Source organism: Eublepharis macularius, chromosome 13 (assembly GCF_028583425.1).
Source record: "Eublepharis macularius isolate TG4126 chromosome 13, MPM_Emac_v1.0, whole genome shotgun sequence".
Classification (NCBI taxonomy): domain Eukaryota; kingdom Metazoa; phylum Chordata; class Lepidosauria; order Squamata; family Eublepharidae; genus Eublepharis; species Eublepharis macularius.
In genome coordinates, this window is record NC_072802.1 from 46,066,913 (window position 1) to 46,088,364 (window position 21,452).

General features: G+C 44.7%; 2 protein-coding genes across 4 annotated transcripts; both read left to right on the forward strand.

Moving 5' to 3' along the window:
- DDX51 (DEAD-box helicase 51) lies at positions 1–13,935 on the forward strand. The gene is made up of 16 exons (XM_054997092.1): positions 1–266; positions 2,090–2,454; positions 3,236–3,426; positions 3,844–3,994; positions 4,682–4,827; positions 5,916–5,987; positions 8,101–8,207; positions 8,695–8,803; positions 10,014–10,159; positions 10,263–10,449; positions 11,192–11,307; positions 11,393–11,509; positions 12,006–12,107; positions 12,278–12,341; positions 12,601–12,735; positions 13,393–13,935. The coding sequence occupies exons 1-16, from the start codon at positions 244–246 to the stop codon at positions 13,417–13,419; spliced, it is 2,058 nt and encodes a 685-aa protein (XP_054853067.1). The 5' UTR covers positions 1–243; the 3' UTR covers positions 13,420–13,935.
- Positions 13,936–16,134: 2,199 nt separating this feature from the next.
- LOC129341350 (uncharacterized) lies at positions 16,135–21,115 on the forward strand. 3 transcript variants are annotated; one of them, XM_054996497.1, is made up of 2 exons: positions 16,135–16,375; positions 18,008–21,115. In XM_054996497.1, the coding sequence occupies exon 2, from the start codon at positions 19,264–19,266 to the stop codon at positions 20,167–20,169; it is 906 nt and encodes a 301-aa protein (XP_054852472.1). In that variant the 5' UTR covers positions 16,135–16,375; positions 18,008–19,263; the 3' UTR covers positions 20,170–21,115. The 3 variants fall into 3 exon arrangements, with proteins under 3 accessions (XP_054852472.1, XP_054852471.1, XP_054852473.1); XM_054996496.1 differs by lacking the exon at positions 16,135–16,375 and having other exon boundaries at positions 17,479–18,121; positions 18,703–21,115; XM_054996498.1 differs by lacking the exon at positions 16,135–16,375 and having other exon boundaries at positions 17,479–18,121; positions 18,706–21,115.
- The last annotated feature ends 337 nt before the right edge of the window (positions 21,116–21,452 follow it).

The following is a 21,452-nucleotide window of genomic DNA, read 5'->3' on the forward strand; positions in this document are numbered from 1 at the left end:
GAAGTTAGGAACTATTCTGTCATCTCGAAATCAGTCCCCAGCCACCACCTGGAGGTTGGCAACCCTAAGGTGCAATGACGCCTGCACCCTAAATCTAAATCTGCAGCCAGGGCGGCTTGCTGAGACTCGTTCGAATCTCAGAAGACGCCGCCTTCGGTGTTGGAGCCTTGATCAAGCCCTAGTTGGCGCACTGCTGTTTCGTCATCAGGAAGTGCCGAGGAGAGGCCGCCGATCCGGCCCGCGATGGCGCTGTTCCTCGTCCACAGGTAAGAATCACGTGGCCGCGTCAGGCGCGTGGGGAACCCCTGTTGAGGACCGGGAGGTGGCAAGGCCGGTGGGAGGCAGGTCCAGTCCGGTGTCTGTCAGGTCAGGAGTCAGTTTGAACGTTCTGACCTGATCCGGGTCCAGTGGCATCTTAAAGACCCACTAGAACTCCAGAGTTCGAGCTTTCGAGAGTCAAAGCTTTGGAAAGCTCATACCCTGGAAATCTTGTTGATCTTTCAGGTGCCACTGGACCCGGCCCTTGCTCTTCTGCTACAGACCAACAGAGCTACCCGCTTAAAACTGACATGTTTTGTGTAAGTTTTTTTAAAAAGGAGTGTATGCATTTCAGTATCCCTAAATAGTATTACCAGTACCCCTGAATGGTATTACCAGTGTGGTTTTGCTTCATCCTGATATGTTCCAGAAATTCTCAGTGGTCTTCCCTGTGGGAATTCCTTGAGTCAGTTTTGTTTCTTATGTTGTTTTACATCCATGTGAATCCAATGGGAAAAGTCATCTGTGTGGATGAAGTGTAGCATTAGTACTGTGCTTATGTGAAAAGTTGTTTCTGCTTGTAGCACAATCATCCCCCAGATTAATTCCTGGGTTCAGTAGTGGATTGGCTGTGCGTGAAGCTCAATTCAGTCAAGAGGAAAGTTTGTACTGTGGGACCCAGTGGACCAGTTGAAAGGGGGCAAGCCTTTTGGGGCGGGCTCTCCCTTGTGAGGTCACATTTGTCATTGGCAATGCTTTTACCCATCCTTGTTTTTGGATCGCCAACTAACAGGTACAATCTGGAGTACCTTTTTATCAGTCTTGGACAGTGTGTCAGTTTTGCCCTGGAAAAGAGATACCTGATGCCTTAGTCAGAAGTGCTGGTCTTCCGCTATAAATCCCTGAATGGTCTGGGACTGCAGGGTATCTGGGAATATCTACCCTCTTTTGCAAACATCCTAGAGACCTGTAATTTGCCAGTTAAGCCTTGCTTTAAGGAGATCAGGCCTGGTCTTCACATTTTTGGTGGTTGCCATGGAGCTTTGGTACTCTTTATAATGGCATTCTGGGAGAAGCTAAAAAGAATATTATACCAAATGCCTTTGTAGGTCTTGAAGATGTTTAATGGAATTGTTTTTCATTCCATTTTGAGAGTAGAAGCTGAAAAGCTGTTTAGAAATCCTATAAATAAAGAAATAATAAATGACTCTTGTGGTCAACAGAAGACCTGTAGTTCCTGATTTTTTTTCTAATTCCCCTTTAAAAACATCATAGGACAGAGGCTTCTTGCAGCACATTATGCGTGTTCAGAATGTGTGAAGATGTACTTTCTCTCATGATGATTCTTTACTATGTGGCGGGTCATTTTAATTGGATGGCACTGAATCATGGCATTGCATGAGAGACCAAAATCTCTCTACCCATACTCTCCATACACTGATAACTTTATGGACCTCTCCCATGCACCTCCTTTTTTCCCCCAAACCAAAAATTTGGTATTTTCTCATAGGCAAGATGTTCAAGTAATTTTTTCTCATTTCTTCCAACTCTACAACTCCTTTTCTTTTCAAGATGGGGCAGCCAAAACAGTACAAAGTTCCTGCTGGAGGTTGACACAACACTACAAGTCACAACGTGATTATATAGTGTTCTGTATTGGCAGAATCACATCTGGGTTAGGATTAGAAGCCCCTTGCTGTTATTGAACTTTATGGCATCCAGAAACTGAAGTTCTTACTTGGAACAGCTGGAAGACACCTTTCTCTGACTTCCTGATGACTCGTTTGTTGCAGCAGTGCTGATACAGTTGTAACTGTTTTGAAATCCACAGGTACGCTGGTGATGAGGAAGGTGAGCAAGAAGACCAGTCACAGGTGCTCTTGCAACAGCTGCAGGAACGGGCAAAGGCCCGCCAGCTCCAAAAACAGCAACAGGGTCAGCCAATTTCTACAGAGCTAACAAAGCAAGAGAATGAAGTTTCTGAATTGAACTCTGAGAAGGAATCAAAGCAGGTGACCAAGAAGAGAAAAAGGAGATCAAGTGATGGATCACCCTGCATAGAAGGCCAAAGAAAGCAAAACAGGCAGCTACAAGTTGATGGGAAGGAAAGACCAGAAGAGGAAGATGATTCAACTAGGAGCAGAACTCCAAAGAGCAGAAGGAAGTCCAAAATGCCACCAAGAAGGACCGAACCAGGTATGTAGATGGAGGGTAAACTTGCTTTCAGGGAGCTGTACGCATTGTATCATTTTTGCAGCTGTCATTTCTATGAGTGGCTTAGTCTGACCCACTTGGTATGGATTGGTCCTAACTTACATAAAGCGTAGTTTGCAGGAGCAACCTACTTATGTAGCAATGTAGTGTTCCTCTGTCACACTAATATATTTCACTTCATTTATACCATTCCTTTCTCCCCAGTGGAGCCCCAAAGTGTCTTATATTGTTCTGCATTTTATCCTCGCAGCAAACTCGTGAAGTAAGTTAGGCCGAGAGTTTGTGACTGGCCCACAGTTACCCAGCAAGCTTCCATGGCAGAATGGGGATTTGGACCTGGTTGTCCCAGTCTAGTCCAACACTCTAACCACTACACCACATTGGCACACAGTAGTCTAGGAGTTCCTCCTGCAAACATCAGCCAACACCATCCCAAGCAGGGTAATCGTTCCATTGCTGTTGTGTCTTTCATAAGTCCTCTTGTGTGAGCTGCTCTGCAGCTGAACTGGTCCTAGTTTCTCTCCCTCAGTGTAAAATGGGAAGCTGTGTACCTCCTTGACTTTGGGGGCAGTGTCTCCCTCCCATAGGTATAGGGAGGCACATCTTGGGTTCACCTCCCCAGCCAACTTTGCCTTTGATTTTTGAAGTCCTGTGGCATGAGGCCCTTGAGATTACTGCAATAACCTTTTCCTCCTAATCCTCCTCGAGATTCATATAATTTGTCTTATTTTATTTTTTTCTTACCAAAACGGTGGCCAAACAGGAAGTGATGGTAGCTCTGAGAATCACCTGGACAATAGCTGTATGGCAGCGGGAGGGAGAGAGGATAGCTCTAAAACTAGAGAGAAAGAAAGCCAACGAAGAGAGGAACAGAAGATGTTGAATCAGAAAGGAATCCTTCCATCTTCTGATGTGATTATCCTTGGCAGTTCTCATCGAAAGGTTGTGCAGAAGGTAACTTTCTGTCTGGAGTTGATTGCAAATATTCTTTATGCCCCAGTGTCTGAGATACTGTATGGAAGCAAGTTGACTGAAGTAAGTTATATTTGCCTCTGATTATTGAAGATTAGGGTGCCAGGATGTTTCCCCCCCCCCTAAAGCATTGACTTAACTCTGTTGTAAGCCATTGAAGATGGACTCGCATTTCTGCCCTCTTCCCTTCTCTTTTCTCAGCCAGTGCCAAATTTGGAGTGGGGGGGGGGAGATCCTTTAAAAAGCAGGTTTTCATTTGGGAGGCTGTGAGGAGGAGGCACATTATCTTCAAGACCGCTACCAACTATGCTTTGTACTTACAGTAGCTGACAGATGGGCACATCTACACATGTGCTTCCTTGGGTCACAGTTTTAGTGTCTTGCCTGTGTGACTTGCAGGTCCAGCCTTTTTTGCCACAATGGCTTGCTCAACCCAAGGTAATCCAGAAAAGGATCAAAGAGAACCTTATCCCACTCCAGGACATTCCAGAAATCCACTCTAAATTGAAGAAGAAACTACAAGCAAATGGAATAGAAGCTTTGTTTCCAGGTATCCCAACCCCAAGGACCCTATAAGCAAGAACATCTTTTATTTCATATTCTGTCTGAGTTGTTTCCAAGCTGCGTTTAGTTGAGGGCCAAATTCTGGAAGATGAGTGCAGAAGGGTTGTGCCTAGTGATGGAAATCAGGGTCGACTAAATAAGTCTTGGTAGGAGTTGTTTTTACATTTGCAACTTGGGACCCAGAGTAGACTCCCTGTAGTGTGAATTGGCGGGGAGAGGGATGATACTTCCTGGCTGCCAGACAACTGATCTCTTTCAGAAGTAAATGGGCCTTTTCCTGTGTGGGATAGCTTTCTGAGGTCAGATCATACAGAAGGGTTTAGTGTGTCTTCCAAGGTTTTAATTGAGCAAGGACTATGTTATATTTAATCCGTAGAACATTTGGGGTTGGGCTAGAAACGTAATTAAATACCTGACTATATAGTGGATCTGAATATGCCATCATATTCTGGGATGTGTTAGTTCTTTAGATGGGCATGAAGGAGAATTCAGACAGTGGTGCCCATGTGTGTGTTGGGATGAGAGAGAGAGAAACAGTTCCATTGCCTGAGAAGGTTCATTGGGGTAGGCAGTGGATGACCTACTAAACCTTCTGCTGGAAAAGTAAGCCCATGCTAGTACTTGAGGGGTTGTGGCTCTGATTTTCATGGCACTCTTTCTCTTCACTTTTCAGTTCAGGCGGAGGTGATCCCAGCCATTTTGGAGAGTGTGTCTAGTGGGTTTTTGGCCCCGAGGAGTGGTTACCAGCCATGTGATATTTGTGTCTCGGCTCCTACAGGCAGTGGTAAAACATTGGCCTTTGTCATCCCTGTGGTACAGGTAAGCTTTGGCTATAACAGGCAGCTGCTGGATCATAGGACTTTGTGAGTTGTGCAAAAATACACAACCTGCATCAAGTGTCGCAATGTCTGTTGGCGAGAGGTTGAAGGCAGAGTTATGAGTAGATTGCAGACCTGAGCCAATTGTGTGCTTTCCAAAGAATTACCTGTACTGGCAAACTCAAGTTCTTTAGTTTCAACATACGGTGATATTTTGCAGAGTCAGCTTGGAGGTAGGCAATTTCTTTGGCTTTGGCCATAGGGTGCAAGTGCATCACAAGATCTACCAGCTTTAGGCCTTCCTCTCTCCTTCCTCTTGGGTATCTGGGTCTACTGCGCAGCCTCGGTGAGGTTGTAGAAAGTGTGCTCTTCACTTTGAAAACGGTACTCCTTTGGACTATTCCATTGTAGTATGCCACAGATGGTCAGAGGTTTGATCGGCTAATTCAGATCAAGATGTTGACTTTAGCCCTAAGCCTCCTTTGTCTCTGGTCTTGAAGGATGCCATGGTGCTCCTCTACTTTCCTGCCTAAAGCACCAAAACAGCCATTGTGCTTTATCCTTTGTCACTCTTTTGTCTTCCCTCTCTCACCTCTATCCAACTACAGCCCTGCTATTTTGGCTATGTATCCTGCTACACATTCTGCTTCCCCCTGGGCCTTCCTTCCTCCACCAAATCTTCAATCATTTGCAAAAGGGGGAGGGGGAGTGTAGCCAAAAGAGATGTTGTGCATCTTTGCATTATGCACAATATGCACTTTGCATACTGCACATCTTTGCGTTATTTAATTCTGTTGCAAAATTTGAATTTCCTGGCTACAGCTCCTTAGACAGTTTTGTGCCTGGTTCAAAGTCACTTAGGTAGGAGGGGATGTAGAATGAATTTGAGAGTGGATACCTTTGGCTAGTTTATCCAGATCACCCAAAGAACGGGCTGTTGTATTTGGGGAGTGCTGTATGAGAAGGCAACTTAAGGTAGAAAACTTAAAAGCATTTTGAAGTGTGTGTGTTGCTTCTAAATATGTGTTTGAGCAGATTGAGAACAAGACCTTGCTAGCTATTCATGTTATTTTGACTCTGTCTTGGCAGGCCCTGTTAGAACGAGTCATTTGCCAGGTGCGAGCCTTGGCAGTCTTGCCCACTAAAGAGCTAGTACAGCAGGTAAGTTCCTGAATCCTGTCCTCTGCCCTGAATCCTCCCTAGCCAAGAAATGGGCTCTTTCAGCATGCCTTGTGTGAGATTTGGAGTTGGTGGTCTTTGTTTCCCGTCTGTACATCTGGGCTGTGTGATGGCAGATGTCTCATTTGGAAAGGGATCCCCCATGTGAGACACAAAGGAATGGAAATTCAGGGACTTGATTGTCCCTGTTTCTTACTCTTCTGTCGCAAAATAGCCCCAACAAGTGCCTCTGTTGTCCTGGGAGGGAAGTGGAACACTTAGGTGTCCTAGTAACTAAACCTCAGTGAGGATTTTCTCTCTTCAGCCTTGTTTCACTGTTTCCAGTGGGGTGGGAGGGAGTCTTTCTGCTTGCCACCACTGGAGGCTAGTGGAGATATGCAAATTTAGCTCCCTCAGTAAATGAAACCATATCTGTAGGTGGGGTGGATGGCCCTTAGGCCATGTGTGTAATGGAGGTGTGTAGCTGGCTTGTGGGGAAGGGTCACTGGTCCATGCCTGCTCCCACAGACTTCATGGCCACAGGTGCCTTTTATTCAACTTCTGGCTACAGGTACCATGTTTTCCAGGCATGGCTCTTAGGAGTTATATCACTTCACTCACCATGCCCTCCTCCTACTCCCATCTACCCCCAGAAGCCTCTGGATCACTGCATCCATCCCACGGGTTTCCTCCACTGCACTGGTTCTTCAGCCCAGACTTGTGGGTGGGGGTTAGATCACTCCCTTCTTCCAGTCCTTCCATGCTACTGCTTCATTCAGGAGGATGTAAGCCGCAACCTCTCCCAGCCACAGTCTCTTGGGGGGTTTCTTTAAAGACTTCAGCTTACGAATTTCAGGCTTTTCCAGGCTACCTGCCTTGAATCTTGATAAGCATGGGCTCACTGAGTGACTTCGGTCAGTCACAACTTCTCAGCGCTCTCTCAGCCTCACACACCACATAGGGTGATTGTTGTGAGGATAATAATAACACACTTTGTAAACTGCTCTGGTGGGTGTTAAGTTGTCCTGAAGGGCGGTATATAATTCAAATGTTGTTGTGATCTTCTTTTGCAAGTCCTAAAATTTATTTCTCTATGATAGCAAGTTAAGAGGTAGACAGAATAGTCTTAATGCTACATAGTAAACAGTCCAGTAATACCTTTAAGACTAACCAACTTTATTGTAGCCTAAGCTTTCAAGAACCACAGCTCTCTTCATCAGGTGCATTTGACGAGGAGAACTGTGGCTCTCAAAAGCTTATGCTACAATAAAGTTGGTTAGTCTTAAAGGTGCTAGTGGACTCTACTATTTTGCTATTGCAGACGTAACACGGCTGACTCCTCTGGACTTAATGCTACACAATTACTATTTTCATCTTCTTGTGCTACTTCTCCCTAGATCACATTCTTGAAGCTCTCTTCTTTTCCATTAGGTCAAATTCTTAGTCTGTCTCTTTCTCAAACAGGAAAAACCAAAATAGCCATAACTTTTTCTCTGTCTCTCTCAGAGCTTTTGTGCCATTCCAAATCATCTGTCCCAGCAGAATTCCTTCCTTTAAGCTTCATCAGACCTTTCTGCTTCTACCTGTGGAAAAATTACAAGGCTTTTGGCTGTAGGAGATGTTTAGGAGTCTGTTGCTTATATGAGGGTTCTGATGCCACAGCGGGGGAAATTTTTCTTTTATTCTGTTGGAGACCCCACCATTAACATCAGTTGCCATCATCTCAGGCAGGCAGGCTAAAAAGAGAAGCTGGTTCCACAGCCTTTTATCTACCTGGGAAGGCTATGTTAGCTTAGCCTCCAGTTATTGGCAGAGTACAAATTAAACATTACTCTCCCAAAGCTGTACTTCTTATGGAAGTTATCAGTGGGGTGATGAGCCACTTCAGTATCTCATACACAGATATTGTTTGTCTGATTGGGTTTTAACTCAAGTGTGTTAATTATGTTGTTATGTCTCCTGCTGCTGCCTCGTGATCCAAACATGCCGTAAGGGTGGCCACTGGGGACAGAGATTGGCCAGCCATCAAACAGAGGCAGGTCTGAGCCTGGTCTAACTGCTGTGTAAGGCGCTCTTGCCTCTCTTCCTCATCCTTCTCATTCGTTCCTTTCTGTAGGTGACTAAAGTATTCAATATTTACACTGATGGGACGGGATTGAAAGTTGTTCAGCTGAGTGGGCAGAAGTCTTTTGAGAAGGAGCAAGAGTCTCTTACTGAAAAAACGTAAGTTTAATCCTCGTCTTGGCATCCCTTATGTAGGGTTGGCTCCTCAGCTGAACAGATGGTGGTCTTAAAACCACTTGAGCAACCGGCTCAGACGAGAGCTCATCTCGCTGTGCTGCTCTTAATCACTCCAGCCAGGGTTCTTGGTGTGGTGTTTTCCTCCGTGGCTTTCCATATTAAGAAATCTGGTATTTGAATCTGAAAGGTGTCCTGAATGTTGGAGTTCAAAAAACCATTGTAAGCAAATATGGTGAACATATTTGGGATATAATGTGTGGGATATAATGAGCGAATGATCCCTGGCCTAGAAATAGCTGTGGATGGCCTTGAGGAGTCCTGATCAGACTGATTTCAAGGCCTCCGAAGTTAAGTAGGGGCTTCTTACCATTTCCTATCCTTCTCTGTTTGATATGTGTGCACACATGCGCATGCACACAGGGTGACAGTTTCATCCCATAGAAAGCACTTCTTCACTGGCATTTCTCAGGCTTGCTGGGTTCCACAGTCTGGCAGACATTGTTGTAGCCACCCCTGGGCGCCTCGTGGACCATCTTCAGCGAAGTCCTCAGTTCAACCTTAGAGAACTTCGATTCCTGGTGAGTGGCAGGTCTGCTTGTACAAACTTGTTGAGAATGTTTCAGGTTCATAGCGACCACCCGGCTGTTTGGTGACACTGAACTTCTGTTAGTTATGCCATGGCATTTCCTTTATTCCTTTCTTCAGCATTCAAGTCCTCATTATCCTGAAATATCAGAAAGTAACCTTTCATTGTTGGTTTTAAGTAAATGAGAGAGATCCCATTCCTGCAGCTACTAAAAATAAAAATGTTTTTTAGTTTTTATGTGATAAAAATGTTGGCCATCTCTCCATTAGAAAATGATTTACAACATTAAAGACAAAATGCAAAACTAAATCTACAGGCAGTCAACAGCTGAAAAAGCAGTGGAATAAAAAGAATATTGAAAAGCAGTTTAAAAGCAGTAACAGTACGACCAGCTCATGTTTCAGTGTTTCCAGGGGATGCTCAGGGCAAAAAGAGTCCCACAGCTTGGGGCAAACCCTGAGAGTCTCCTTCCATATATCTTTGTTGAACATAGACAGGATGGTGAGGACAGTTTCAGATTCCAGATCCCAAGGAAAAGTCAGCTGGGCCAGATGTGCCCTGAGCAACTCTCATTTCAGAGACCCTTGCCTGTAAAAGGTGGACTCGGGAGAAAAAATATCTTCTTGAAATGCCCTCCAGCTTGTGCACTGCAGCCGAGATGATGCCGTCCCCTGCAAACAAACGTTGTGTTTTCACTATGTGGGACTGTTTAGGGAGGCTGTACAAGGGTTCCATCAGTGGGGTGCATACAGGCTGCAGTCAAGCCAATGTTAAGCCCTTAACAGTGAAATCCTAAACAGAGTTACTCCAGTATAACCCCATTGAAATCAGTGGGCTTAGACTGGAGTAAGTCCGCTTACGATTTCACTGTAAGTCCCCTTGATTCAAATGGGAATGTTACAAGCATTCTTCAGTCTTTCCTGGGATGTTCACTGAACCATTTTCACTGCGGTAATGTACATGTTGGGGAGAGCAGTTGTATGTGCATTCTGTGGGAGTTTTGTGACCCCTCCACTGGCTGGGGCTGTTCTGTTCCCATGAAGGGTTGATACAGTCCTTATTCCTGAGCCCCAGCTGCATGGGCGTCTGAAAGCCCCTGCATGGTTATACTAGGCAAGGCTGCAAATCCATTAGGAGTGCGGGTAGAGGTTATAATCCATAATCGTGGACTCCCTCTTTTGCTCAATGGTACATGAGGACAGATCATTGATGAAGCAGACCGCATGATTGACAACATGCACCAGGACTGGCTGTCGCAGGTTTTGAAGGCTGTGTATGGAGCTGAGGAAGGCACTGGACCCGGGCGGCTGTTCAGGAGAGCAGCTCAGGAGCCCATCACAGCAGCCAGGTGAGTGAGCCAGCCAGATCTAGGAGAAAGGGCCAAAGATAGGAGATGCTTTTTTCACTTTATACTGCGGAGCTCCTTTGCAGATGAATGCATTTTTCCCCAGAGCCTTCTGCCCCCAGATCCCTCTGCAAAAGCTTCTCTTCTCAGCCACACTGAGTCGGGATCCTGAGAAGTTGCAGCAACTGGGCCTCTATAAGCCTCGCCTCTTTACTTCTGTCTACTCCAAGACACAGTCGGATGACACCGAGGCGCAGCAGGAGAAGAAATACACCCTCCCCGAGGGGCTGTCGGTAAGAAGTGGCTTTACTCACAGTGGTGATGTGCGTGATTGGGACAAAGTCTGGCACCTCTGACCAAAAAAGTGGTAGCACGTTTGGAGAGAGCCTGAATTTCCTACTTAGATGGGGTGGCGGCGGCATGGATCTTTCCAGCATTCGGCTTTATAGGAGGCAATGAATGCGGTCCAGGAGGTGTAAATGGAGGTCAGTATTTCAGTCAGCAGCCTGGAACTAGAAGGCACAGGCGAGGTAAGGGCGGAAGGGATGCAGAAGTCCTTGTTAACAATAGAGCGGCTTGACCTGGGAAGCTGATAACATTCAAACTGTTTGGAAAATGAGGTGCAGAACTCAGCAAATGTTTGGTAGTTTGCCAGGCCAACTGGTTACACCATTGTATGTGTTTGGTGGTTTGTTACAGGAATGCTGCTTTTGGGACTAAGCCTCTGTGGTTTATGGGTGAAGATCTTGTGGGTGCAGAGATAGGAACCGTGATTTCTAAATCAGTAACACATATTTGAGATATTAAAATCCAGAATCTTAGCGTGGGACACAAGTTCATATCGTTGGTGGCAAAAAAAATGCATCAATTTGATTTTTAAATGGATATTTGAAAATGAGATCCTTTGAAAGATGCCTGTTAAAGTCATCCAGTTGAGAGTGAGCGGTTTGGTCTGCCAGCAGTTTAATGCCTTTGATCCTATAGAGGGAAACCAGAACTCTGTGGGCAGTGGCTGTTTATTCTTGTTCCCTGCAGCAATATTATGTGCCGTGCAACTTGCGATCCAAGCCGCTGTTTCTTCTGCATTTCCTGCTGCGAATGAAATTCAGCCGAGTGCTGTGTTTCACCAACAGCAAAGAAACTTCCCACAGGTGAGCATCAAGTGAGATACTTGCTGAGTGGCTTATATCTTGGCTGGCCCAAGTGCATCTTTCTCATTTGCTGTCCCTTTCCCAGGCTGTTTCTGCTCATTCGAGCCTTTGGTGGAGTGAATGTGGCTGAATTCTCTTCTCGATTGAGTCCAGGAGAAAGAAAGCGGACCCTGAAGGAGTTTGAACAAGGGAAGATCCAGCTGTGAGTGTCCACTGGAAGCCTGAGTGGAGCTAATCCATACTACAAATTTGCAAAACTGCCCATTGATAGGATGGGGCTGGAGAGGGGTGGGGTGCAGATAACTTTCTTTTTATCAGTCTCTTTCTCCAAGGGAGTTGAGCACAGCAGACAGGCTTAGATGCTTCAGCCCCTACATCACACTGGCTCTTCAGTCAGCAACAGAAGGTGGGGTGGGGTGAGGTGAGGGGTTGCATTGCACCCTCCAAGGTTGCATTAAGAAGTTCCTGGTCTTTTGTGACCTCTACAGAAACTTGCATCAGTCTTTCCCTGCATTTCTAAATATGGAAAGTCGTAGCTGCAAATCTATGCAGGTGTTTAGAAGGCCCCAAACCCCAGCTCTGTCCATCCATGGTCTGACATGGTCAGAAATCTGGAGATTGGCAGTCATACCCAGATCTGCTGAGTCACTGTTTGGGCTGTGACAGGTTGATCGCTTAGTACCTTTCGTTTCCAACAGCTTAATCAGCACAGATGCCACTGCTCGAGGACTTGACATTGGAGGAGTGAAATACGTAATCAGCTATGATGCCCCTCAGTTTATCCGGACCTACATTCACCGGTAACATATCCTGAGGAAAGGCAGGGAGGGCGGTGTTCCAAAAATGTGAATTCATTTGCTCCATAGAGCGTATTATCTTTGAAGTCAGGAATGCTTCACTTACTGAAGTGGAGGCTGACCAGAACTGGGCTGCTTGTGAAATGGGCCACTTTTCTGCTGTCTTCTTTCAGGGTGGGCAGAACAGCTCGTGCTGGGAGAGCTGGCCTGGCCTTCACCATGCTGCTAAAAGTGCAGGTATGCTGTCCGCTGGCTCCTGGTTTCTCCCCAAAGTTTCACTCATTTTGAATTGTGTTGGGCTGGCTGTGGAGGGTCTTCCCTTGTTTGCTCTGCTTCCAAGAAGAGTTTCAAATGTCATGGCAAGACTTGGGGTAGCAGCAACCCTAAAAAGGGAACCTGTGGGGGTGGGGGTGGGGGTTCAGGACTGAAGCTGTGATCCCTGGATGCTATGCCCAGTTGGGCAAGGGGCATTTGCTGACTGGCTGTTGTTACCTAGGAACGCAAATTCTTGAAAATGCTGAAAGAAGCTGGCCTTCCTGAGTTGGAACAGCAGCTAGTGAACAGCGAGAGCCTCAAGCCTCTTCTCCATCAGTATGAAGAAGCGCTGGCTGAACTCCAGAATATTGTCAAGGTATCACTAACTTCTGGGAGGGGACCTCGACTGTGGATAAAAGTAGGAGCCTGTCAGTTTGGGGTCACCAGCATGGGAAGAAGCAGCCAGGCATAGCTGAGAGCTAAGAGGCCAGGCTTCATTACTATATCAGAGGTAGCCTGGGCATTATTAGAGAGAACCATGTCTGCATTGAGTGAGCATAGTTTCTGCACTCTCAGGCAGAAGTTTGGGTAAGGGGCTGCAGTCAGAACTGTGATTGTGGGTTTCTAGGCATGTGGAACTGCTGCAAGAGAAAAGCTTCTACCAGCAGGCTGAGAAATTGGAGCCCTGCTTTGTATTCCAGAATAGTGGGGATCAAGGTTGGAGTCTGGTAGGAGAGTCAGTACAGTGTGGTAGTAGAAGTATTGTACTAAGACCTGTGGGACCTGAGTTCAAATCCTAATCAGCCATGAAGCTTGTGTTAGTTATTTATCTCTAACTTGCCTCATAGGGTTGTCGTAACAATAAAATGGGGGGAGGGCCAGAATAAAATAATAATAAAACAAGTTAATTTGAAGTAAAAATGCCACTGGCTATCTTTGTTCCCCTTCCTGAAACTGATCCCAAATTCCATAGCTGCTTACCCAGGTCCTCTGAGAACATTACTCAGGCATTACTGCTTCTTTGTCTCAACAGGAGGAGCGAGTCATGAAGCGATTCTGAGCAACCATGGGAACGGGTGCTGTCTTTTTAGCTGATACAAAGAATAATCAGGGACTGGAGAACTCCGCGGTCATGGGTTGGGCTCTGACCTCAGGGGTGTACAATGTTCAGAAGCAGGCACCATTACCAGTTCCCTGGAGAATGGAAAAGTGAAAGAGGAACGCTGATCCAAAGTGTGAGCAGAGAGAGCTTGCCAGCATGCCTTTATCCTTAAGGTGCACTGAGACGACCAGCAGAATATTTTTAGACGAGAGGCTCTTTCCCAATGGGCCTTTAACCCAGAGTGATGGAAAGAGGAGAGAGCCCACAGCCTCTTCCTGAGAGGGAACTGACTCCTGTTCAGCCTTGCTTGAGAGAATGCAGCTCTCTTGTTGCCTTGTTGTTTTCTCAACATGGTGTCTTACAGTCCAGCTGTTGCTGCTGCTACTGCATTAGAAGCACTTTCCCTGGAGGAAATTTTATTTAAATAAAAATTGCCTTTGCTTTCTGGTGCAGGCAAGATTTTTCTTTTGGAAATCTGTGTTTGTGAGTAAGATGGTTAATTAGTGTAATAGGTGTACTTACAACGAACTTGGAAGCATGAAAATGTTGCTAACGCACTTAAAAGCAGTAGAAAACAGCAAGAGTCCAGTAACACTCATAAGACTAACAAAATTTAAGATTGGATTGACATTGAAGAAATGTTTTTGTCCTCAACATCAATGGAGAACTTAATTTGGAACTCAGCAAAGGAGATAGCAACTTTAATAAAATCACTTCCATTCCTGAATCCCGCTCTACAAGTGTGGGACATAAAAAGAGCAAAGTTGGCTCCTAGTATCTCCCCATTATCTCCTTTTTTACATCAAACCAGGTAACCACAAGGAAGCTTTCCCTCTTTGGAGATCACTTAAACTAACTCAATTATGGGATGTTACCTCTAAAAACTTGTTAAAACCAAAATCTCAATTAGAAGTATCAAGTAGTACTAAACTCCCATGGCTTGAATATTTTCAATTAAATCATTTAATCAGCAGTCCAAAGATCCAGATACAACTTAAAAGAAACCAAACTGATATTGAAAGATTGCTAATTTCACGCAATAGAAAGGGAAAAGGCTTTATATTCCTTTTATATAAAATTTTAAAGCTAGATATCAACTCCATTGGCAGTCTGACTGCAATATACCCATTTGCGATGCACAAGATTTTTGGAAGACCAGATTTGGTCTTCCAAAATTTGCTCAACCAAAGCTATTAACATAAGAACAACCTTTAGGAAAATCATGTATAGATGGTACCTCACCCCACTCAAGTTACACTACATGAATACCTCTTACGATCCACATTGCTGCCATGGTTGCAAACTGTTATGGAATATTTTTAAGTGCTCTGTTTTAATTTTATTTTCCATAACAGCCATTACCCTCCATTAATCAAGACACCAAACTGTGATCAATGAAGAAATACGATTTTTATTTCGTTAATAAAACCCAGATGCAATGCCTTGTTCGGACATATGCAAAAAGATCAGCCATAACAGAATCGTATATACTTTTCAAAGCTAATTGTTATACAAAACTAGATACAAACAATTCTTCAGAATCAAATTCTTCAAGAGACGGCAACAAAACAGGCCTGATTGACAAGACCGTAAAAGCTCTGTGTAATATAATCTTCCCCTACCCTGAGGTAAAACTTTTCCTCTCTAAGCCTATGAAGCTGTATATTGGGCTGGGAAGCCTTTAGTAGTGTGGTTGGTATTTATTTCTTGTCCCACCCTTCAGTAACCTATAAGTAGTATGTTACCCAGCCAAGTCCATAGCCATAGAATAGAAGGAATGTAACTGTAGAAGAATTTAACTTTACTATACCTGTGTATTGGCCTAACTCTCTGAAACAGACACAAGGAAGAGGCCCTTTGTCTTCATCCCTCTAGCCTCGCATTTCGGCCTGGGTTGGCTGTAAAGCCAAAAGAGCATTCTAGAGATACAAAACAACTTCCCCATCCTGCCTGGTCTCTGCCAAATCACAACAGATGCATTCAAACCTTGATAACAGAGTACTAGCTCTAGCTAAACTGTATTGTCATCTTGGGAAAGATGAATAGCCAAGCATATGCTACATATTGGGGTACTTGTTTATGCTGATGGTAACAGATCGAAGACTAACAATGGATTCTTGTAGCGTTAAGGGATGGGAACAGGCAAACTGAAGGCTTTGGGGATGACACACAGCTACTGGATAGTTACTTTATTGGCACTACAGGTGCCAGAAAAGGTCTGTTTGTTCTTTGAAATGATAAACGACTTTTGCAAGTGTTAATTGAGTAAGGGGACAACCCCTAATTATGCCAAACCAATGGAATGACGTTAGGTCATATGTACACGTAACTAACTTGGCCAGTAACTTATTGAATGCATAATTTCTGCTAATGAACCAAAGGTGATAAAAGTTCGTGTAATGGCTTTGAAACTCTGAAGAGCGCTTGGGTTCTGAGGGGCCTTACTACACTCTCTATCCACTCTCTTCCGTCTGTTCAAATAAACCAGTAAGTTTTACCCTTGTCACTGGACTCTGCCGTCTGCTTCTTTTCTGAGGGCCAAGCTACAAGTGACGAATGACACTTGAACAGCAAGTGTATTTCTCCCTGTTCACTTGCCCTCCACTCAATCCACTTGCTGTTCAAGTGCCATTCGTCACTTGTAGCTTGGCCCTGAGTCTGGCCTAGAAGCAGTTCAGGACACTTGTTTGCGTGTAACAAACTGGAGGTTCCACCGAGATAACCAGATCACACCACAAGGGGGCACTGCTGTTTGAGACCAAGGATCCACAGGAGAAAAAGGTGCACCTCAACTGTTTTCAGTTGCCCACAGATTTCTCGAGCTCACTCATAGGAGTAGTGCTTTCAAAAGATGGCGTACATCTTCAATTAGAGTCCTGTAGTGAGGGACTGAGCCAGGAAGCCGGCATATCAGGTAGTTATTGGGGCATGTGAATCCTTAGGTCAGTCTCCTTGACGGGGGAGCAGGGTATTGCCAATCTGCAGCAGGGAGGGGTTTCAGCCCACAGGAACTGGCTCTGGCCCAGCCACAAAGTTCCATAAGTTTGTTTCTGGGAGCACTCATCTGCAGCTGAATCTGTTTTTTAATTATGTTTGTTTTGATCGTTGGCTGAGTGTGTGAGTGTGCAGTGTGTGTGTTGGGGAAGGTGACATAATGGGAAAAGAGAGGAGGAAACTGCTTGCTTGCCGATTTGCTGGTCTGTGTATATTTGCCTGGAAAAGACTGTGTGTGCGCACGTGTGCCTGTTCAACTGCACTGAAACCCTTCCTCCTTCCTTGCCCTTCCCTCTCTTCTCTCTCTGTGTTCAGTTCCTGGGAAGTCTCCGTTTGGAAAAAACAAAACAAACAAAAAACACCTGTGCATGAAAGGCACTGTGTCTGTCTTGGATTGTTGACTGCTCTGTCTAATCTTTTGTGAGTGAGAGTATGTTGTTCATGTGCTATTATTGGGGCATGTGAATCCTTACTGTTGTTTGTTTAGTTCTGGCTGTCTCTTGTGTCTCTGCACCTGCCTGGACCTCTGTATCCTATTTTGTCTCAGTAAAGTGTCCAGATTCCTGCAAATCCGTGCAAGGGTCCCCCTCCAGACCAGAATCCTTCCATGCCTCTGGAATACCATGAACCTTCTGTGTCCCTGCAAGCATCTGGACTCCTGTATGGGTCCCCCGTCCAGATTGGAACCTCTGTGTGTGTCTTTGTGGAAAGTTTTGTTTTTGAAATGGTCTGTGAATGTCCTGCCTGCCCTGGTCCATCCATTGGAATGTGTGAAGTGAGTGACTGGTTGATTCCGCACACGTTGGATAATGCACTTCCTCTTTATAGATCATTTGGAACAGATTTTTTCATGTGCAGAACAAAAAATCCACCTCAAACGATTGATAAAGTGCATTGAAAGTGCATTATCCAATGTGTGTGGAATCAGCCATTGTGAACTTTGTTGTCCTTGTGGAAGGGAACTGAACACTGGGTTGGAAAAAGAAGAAGAAAAAAATTGCTTAAGGAAAAAAAATCAGGAAACTGCACGCTTACATTAGCCCATTGGTGTGCCTGTTTCTCTTTGTTTGTGTGTTTGTGGATGCAACCTGTCTCTGCTCTTAAATCTGTGTCCTGGTCCCTCTGGGAAGGTTGTGTTTGTTTGTTTATTTATTTATTTATTTGTTTTACAGTGTCTCTACTGAGTGATTTCTGTTGAACTGATCCTGACTTTATGACTGTTCTGTTCTTAACTTTTGATAACTTGAACCCTAATTGTATGCCAGAATTCTTGCTAGTCTGATCATATGACCACCATTCAGTATTACCCCAAGGCTGTACACCCTATAACATTTCAAACTCTAAAGTCAGAGCCCGGAGTTAAAGTAAACTTTCAGAAAATCTTCAGCTCTGTTTTTCTGAACAGCTAATCGTGTTTTGGGTTTGAATATTTTTCTTTTAGGGGTACATAGAACGCTCGTAGGCAAGACGATATGTGCAGGCTTCAGTATTCACCTGACCACCAATCGCTCTTTTATTTTTGTATTTGACCTTTCTAAATTGTTTTTTGTAGAGAGACGGCTGGTGACTCCTTCCTAAAACCCTCATTCCTCAAGAAACCCTTCCTTCTTCCTGATCCAGGTCCTGGAACCAGAATCTAATGTGACGAATGTGGGGAATTGCAGTGGTAAGCTATAACTCCAAACCAGAATGACTGCTTGATTGTGATGATGATAAGACATGGGGCTCTCAAATCCGATGTGTTTCATATCAATACTCAGCAGAAAAATGCAAAGGAAATTGAAGCTTATTATGCTGCTGCCCCTAAATCCTGGATGGCAACTTCCTGGTTAAAAAAAAAAGAGTCCTGAGAGAAAATTCCCCTCCTGATACCTGTATTTCATCCCCTTTTCCAATGTCCTATCCAATTCATCTGGAGTCTCTGTCACCTCTGAGAGCTGTACTTCATCCTGACCACCTTGCAGGAATACCAGGTAACCCACCTGCTGGCATATGCCCTCCTGGTTTCAGGAATTGCATTTTTATTAGCAAGTATTAAACCAACTGGCTTAACTTTTGCCATTTTTCACTGATCTTGCTGTAGTTTTGCTTATACAGTGGTCTGTTCCCCCTTACAAAGGGTAAAATTTGGTTTGGAAATATATATCCTGCAGTCTTGCCTGTACCTTCTCTATTCTCTCTTTCTAATAGAGATGGGAATTAGTTCTTCTTTCTCACATCCTGCCAGTGACTCTGTTCTGTCTCCAGTAGCCTAAGGTACCACCATCCACATTTCTGTAACTACACCTGTGCCTGTAAGTGACTTGTCTTCTGTGCCTGCATTGAACTGCACTGGAACGTGACCTCTGTAGCTGTGCCAACCTGATCCTGCAATTGATCCAGCCCCAGCTGTATTCCTCCCTGTTCCTGCCACTACACCACACCTGCAACTGACCAGTTTCCTGTACCTACACCAGCTTGTGACCACCTGCAAATAGCTGCACTCATTTGTTCCTGTGACTGAGCCAATCGTGCAGCTGCACTCTTCCACTCCAAGAACTGGAGTTTAAGCTGCCTTATCTTCAGGCCGGTCCAAGACATGTTAGACACCGCCAATGCCAGAATGCCCGGTGGAGATGGAGATTCATCCAGGAAGGCTCCTAAATTCCAGAGTGCTAAATCCGTTCTGCTGTTCTGCTTTCTGATCCCTTTTTGCAGCCTGCCTTGAGGACTTAGCTGCTACTTGGGGAACCAAGTCCAAAATTTGAGTTGGACCCGCAAAACGGCTGAACCTGTCATCTTTCTGCCTGCACAGTGGTCTGTCCAGAGATGAACTGTTCTCTTGCCTATGGGGAGTTCCATTCCAACATCTGTCTATCGAACTACCTAGAATTTTGCCTGCATCTGACTGCTTTGTTTCCTACGTGTACCCATCCAAAGGGGAGCTGTTTCAACCTAGCCTGTGGACTCAAAGTTAAACGCAACTTGATATACCTGCTTCGACCTAAGGAAGGCAATGCCGAGCTCCCCACCAGATGGTTCATGCTGTGTGGACTCTTAGCCTTCTCTTATATCCCTGAATGTGCAACCAGTGGCCCATGCGCCATTGGAAGACTGCTGGTTCCCTGGAAAGGAACACCTGAAGTGCAGGACACCCGTCCAAAACACAGCTTGGTCCTGGATAAAACTTGTAACTCCCATGTCTCACTCCTCACCGTCACAGAAGCAGGCTTGTTGGCTGGTTTCCTAGTCGGTGTTCCCGGACTTTCCGTAGGGAACATTCGCAACATTGATGTCTTAGCTTGTCTGGTTGTTAAAGGCATGAACAAGACTTCCAAGGCACTAAACAATATGCTGCAAGATCTTAAAGCAACTGAACGTGCCACTATACAGAATCGCATGGCTATTGACTATTTGCTTTTGAAAGCCAATCATGGATGTGAGACGTTTGAAGGCATGTGCTGTTTGAACCTCAGTGACCATTCACAGACAATTGAATCCCACATCAAGAAGCTGCAAGATATGGCCAAGCAAATCACCATCAGCAATGGGTGGTTTAGTGATTTTTTTGGTTGGGTGGGAGATTGGTTTCATGAGTTTGGGATCTGGACTGAAAGCAGTCCTTGTTTACATTGCTATTGGGATCTTGATTATTGTTTGCATCTGTACCTGTGTTCAGTGCATTCCATTCATAAGCACACGGTTAAAATATGCAATTTGTTCTATGATACCTAAGCAGCCATCCCGTGCCGAATGCATGATGATGGTGGCCAGGAGATGTGCTGAGCTGAAAGCTGAACAAGATCAAAATTAAGTGGGTGTCAGTGAAGAATAACTTTCACTGACCCACAAGATTGTGGGACACAGTCCTGACCTCCACTAAATTCTGAGTAGTAAGCAGGGAGCCTCAGAGTACCTGAGTGATATTTTATGCAACTCTAGATATAGCACAAACATGTATCAGAAAGATGACTATATGAATGTAGATGTAATCATGTTTTATGATTTTTGTCTTTACACTGCCACACTAAGAGAAGCCCCTTACCCATCTTTCTCTTGTCCTTGCAAACTAACAAAAGTGCTGACAGTAGAAAATGAAACTGCATTTCTAGAATCTGTGAGAACAAAACAATTAAGATTCAGGCCTGTAGAATCTCAGTTCCCTCACTGGCAACATTGCAAGAGATAATGGCCATCATCCTGCCATAGATTGGGGCACTTGTATTAAAGCCTTTGTTTCAGGAATTCTGGGAAATGTCCTTTGCCCAGCACCTATATCATGTAATGGAATAAATTAACAATGGGTAGTTGTCCTGCTAGTTACATCAAGAATGGGAACAGATCCAGGCTAGTCGTGAAAATGACACACGTCTGCCCAATGGATACTTGAACTGATATCAGAGTTGCCAAAGAAAGAGTGTTTGTTCTTTGAAATGATAAACAACTTTTACACGTGTTAATTGAGTAAGGGGACAACCCCTAATTATGCTAAACCAATGGAATGATGCTAAGTCATATGTACACGCAACTAACTCAACCAATAACTTACTGAATACCTAATGAACCCAAGGAGATAAAAGCTGATGTAATGTTTCTCAGAACTCTGAAGAACAATTAGTTTTACTGGGCTTTTATCGCCCTTGTATCCACGGTCTTCCCTCTATTTGAATAAAGTAACTCAGTTTCCTCTTCTCATCAGACTCTATCTGCTTCTTCTGAATTGATCCTGATGGCACATACCTGACGTTGGGCCTAGTCTGGCATAGTGCTCCTAAAGGAGTATACTGATTGATCACAGGCAAAGCCAGAGGACATGTGATCAACTTAACTTGTTTAACTCTTTAGACACACTTGTGCCTTGAACATCATACTGCAGCATTGAAATAAGCCAATTAGCTTGGATTACCATATATGGAATAGGCTGCCTTCAGTATAAAGGGGGAAGCAGCTTTGTTTTTCTGTGAGGAACCTGAGGTAACTTTCTTTGTGTTAAGAACCTGTTCCTCCCTTTATTGCAA

Bases quoted from the DNA above. Each gene is read 5' to 3' on its own strand.
- DDX51 (XM_054997092.1), top strand. From the start codon at position 244: ATGGCGCTGTTCCTCGTCCACAG. The intron at 3,427-3,843 runs GTAACTTTCTGT...TGTGACTTGCAG, and splicing joins ATCGAAAGGTTGTGCAGAAG to GTCCAGCCTTTTTTGCCACA. The intron at 11,510-12,005 runs GTGAGTGTCCAC...CGTTTCCAACAG, and splicing joins GAACAAGGGAAGATCCAGCT to CTTAATCAGCACAGATGCCA.
- LOC129341350 (XM_054996497.1), top strand. From the start codon at position 19,264: ATGAACTGTTCTCTTGCCTATGGGGAGTTCCATTCCAACATCTGTCTA.